Genomic DNA, 2,655 nt, shown 5'->3' on the forward strand with positions numbered 1-2,655 from the left:
CACCAATTGAATTAATTAATGTCAATCTGTTAAAACTTTATTTCTTTAGATTATTAAAACCAGTTAAAAAACTAATTACGCTCGATTAAATTCTATTATGCATTACATCTGTCAAAAAAAAAAGAAGAAAATGCTTCTATAGGATTTAAATGTATGTGTATATTATATATATATATATATTTAAATTGGTTGTACGAGATGAAAAGATAAATGAATAAATTCTATGTATCAGATAAAGACTTGTAAAGCATGCAGGCATCGTAGGGTGCAATTGAATGATCTAGTCCGAGGAAAACAACCACGATAGCCGTTCTCTAATAAAACAAAACCTAACAGTTTTTCTTGTTACCTATTGCATTACAACTGTATCTCATCACCATCTTTTTTTGTTTTTTTGGAAGATTTAAATACATATCACTCAATTTTTAAATTCCAATTTTTACACGTTAATCACCTTACGTATTGCATCTGAAAAACTATATTTCCTTTCAAGATGTTAAAATATTAATATTTTTGACAAGATATGAAATACGTGGGTGGTCTGAATATAAAAGCAAAATTAAATTGTTAGATAAATTAATACATATAAATCTGATGGTTTGCATACAAGTGTCCCCTTTTTTTCCCTCATCTCCGCTGGCAAACTCTGCATCACATGAAATCAGAAAATATCCTCCAGTAATAGTTATATATATTCCTCACTCTACATTATATCGACATAGAAAAAGAGCATCCAGCAATGGCCTCCCCTGTTTTTCTGCTCTTCAATGCATTTCTACTTTCTTTGAGCTTAATGAAGGATTTTCTTCTCTTATGCAACGCTGATCTCACTAATGGTTTTATTCCCTTGTACCTAACTGAAGCAAATTTTGTACTACAGAAGCCATATGATGTACCTTTATCAGACCGCTATAGGTATGCTAATGGTGTGCACCGCATGTGGGTTTACTCCATTGACAGGCCATATAAAGCAGGAAGCCCTACCGGCCCACGAACTGAGATTCGATTCAACGTACTTGATTTCATTTATGTGTATATTCTAGCTTTCAAACTTTACGTATATTTATTATTATTAATTTTCTTTTGAAATTATTGTGTTGTAGGGTTATGATTATTCTAGCGGAATATGGCATTTTGAGGGGTATGTTTTTGTGCCATATGGAACAAGTGGCGCATCTATCATGCAAATTCATCGAACAAATGGAGAGAAACCAGCTACAGATTTGATGCTTATGATTTTTAATGGAGAATTGAGGTTCTACTCCGGGGAAGTAATGGAATCTAATATTTACAACAGATGGGTAAAAGTGAATGTGATACATGATGTTGATGCTAATAAGTTGACCATTTTTATTAATGGTGTTATAATGCTTGAAGTAGATGGAAAAGGTGTCAGTAATTTTTATTTCAAATGTGGTGTTTATGCACAACGTAATGGCAGCTACTATATGGAATCAAGATGGAGGGATATCAAAATTTATAAGAAGAAAATTTACTATGGAGGCGGATTAGACAATATAAAGAATTGACATATATGTATTTATATGTATTTGTGTGTGTATGTGAGCACGCCAGCGTGCGCGCGTGCGCGCGTGCGAGTTTACCAATATTCATTGAAAATTGTAATAAGTATGTTTGTGTTATTTGTTTTCTATAAATGAAGTACATTATCTTGCAATAACCCATTACTTAGCCTTTAAAAGTAATGTATTATTCATGTATGTTTTAAGAGATTAAATAATCAAGCAAAAAGTTTAAGGTAATAGCATTTGTAACTACTAATAACTTATAAGTTGGAATTTTATAAAAAAAGTTAATTAAAATTATTTCATCTCAGATGATTGTAAAAAAATAGATGAAGTAATTCTTAAATTTGAACTAGAATAAAATTAAATATATCATAAGCTTTTTTCTTATTTAAAATAACTGAAAATTAAGCCATTTTTTTCCAATATATATTTTATTCGTTGCAAGCAATGAAAGGAGCCTTAGTATTTTCTATTGATTCAATATATCATATAAGTATTGTTTTCATTCCAAGTGATCAAGAAAAATACATATACACTTGCTAGTCATTAAGTTATAAGTTAATACATTAATCAACATTGAAAATTCTTATCATCTCCTAGATCCACAAACATCAAAGCAAAGAGCATTGATGAGCGTGGTTACTTCATATATTAATTTTTGTCATGTAAAACAAATCAAGTTCACGCCAACATCATACTATTTTGGTGAACCTTTCATTTATTTTAGAACAAACTTTAGATAAACTTTATGTAATGTTTATGATGAAGTTGGTAGACAATCTTCTCTTCAACAAGAAGATACAAGTTCAAAGTACACTCTAATAATTAATTTCTATCTTAGTTGCCACTAATACTAAATCTTTTCACAAAAAAAAACTACATATAAAATTTAACATATTTTATTTATTCAATCCAACACACACACACACACACAAACATGCATACATATATACATACATACATACATACATACATATATTTGTGTGTGTGTTCAAGTTCCATGAGAATCAATGAGAAATGTCCTTTAACTTTTATGTGATTTATTTCTACTATTAAACAAGGTTGTACGGGCTTAAGGCAAATGAACATTTTTCATGTATATGCAAAATGAAAAAAAAATGTAGAA

The 2,655-nt window shown here is 29.7% G+C and overlaps 1 protein-coding gene across 1 annotated transcript; it reads left to right on the top strand.

The window, feature by feature from the left end:
* Positions 1 to 739: 739 nt before the first annotated feature.
* On the top strand, positions 740 to 1,529 carry LOC110026538 (citrate-binding protein-like). The gene is made up of 2 exons (XM_020727508.1): positions 740 to 1,012; positions 1,104 to 1,529. Exons 1-2 carry the CDS (start codon positions 740 to 742, stop codon positions 1,527 to 1,529), a joined length of 699 nt encoding a protein of 232 aa, XP_020583167.1.
* The last annotated feature ends 1,126 nt before the right edge of the window (positions 1,530 to 2,655 follow it).

Source organism: Phalaenopsis equestris, unplaced genomic scaffold (assembly GCF_001263595.1).
Source record: "Phalaenopsis equestris unplaced genomic scaffold, ASM126359v1 Scaffold000376, whole genome shotgun sequence".
Classification (NCBI taxonomy): Eukaryota; Viridiplantae; Streptophyta; class Magnoliopsida; order Asparagales; family Orchidaceae; genus Phalaenopsis; species Phalaenopsis equestris.

Coding starts and splice junctions, on each gene's coding strand:
- LOC110026538 (XM_020727508.1), top strand. CDS start 740: ATGGCCTCCCCTGTTTTTCTGCTCTTCAATGCATTTCTACTTTCTTTG. Junction 1,013..1,103: donor GAACTGAGATTCGATTCAAC/GTACTTGATTTC, acceptor ATTGTGTTGTAG/GGTTATGATTATTCTAGCGG.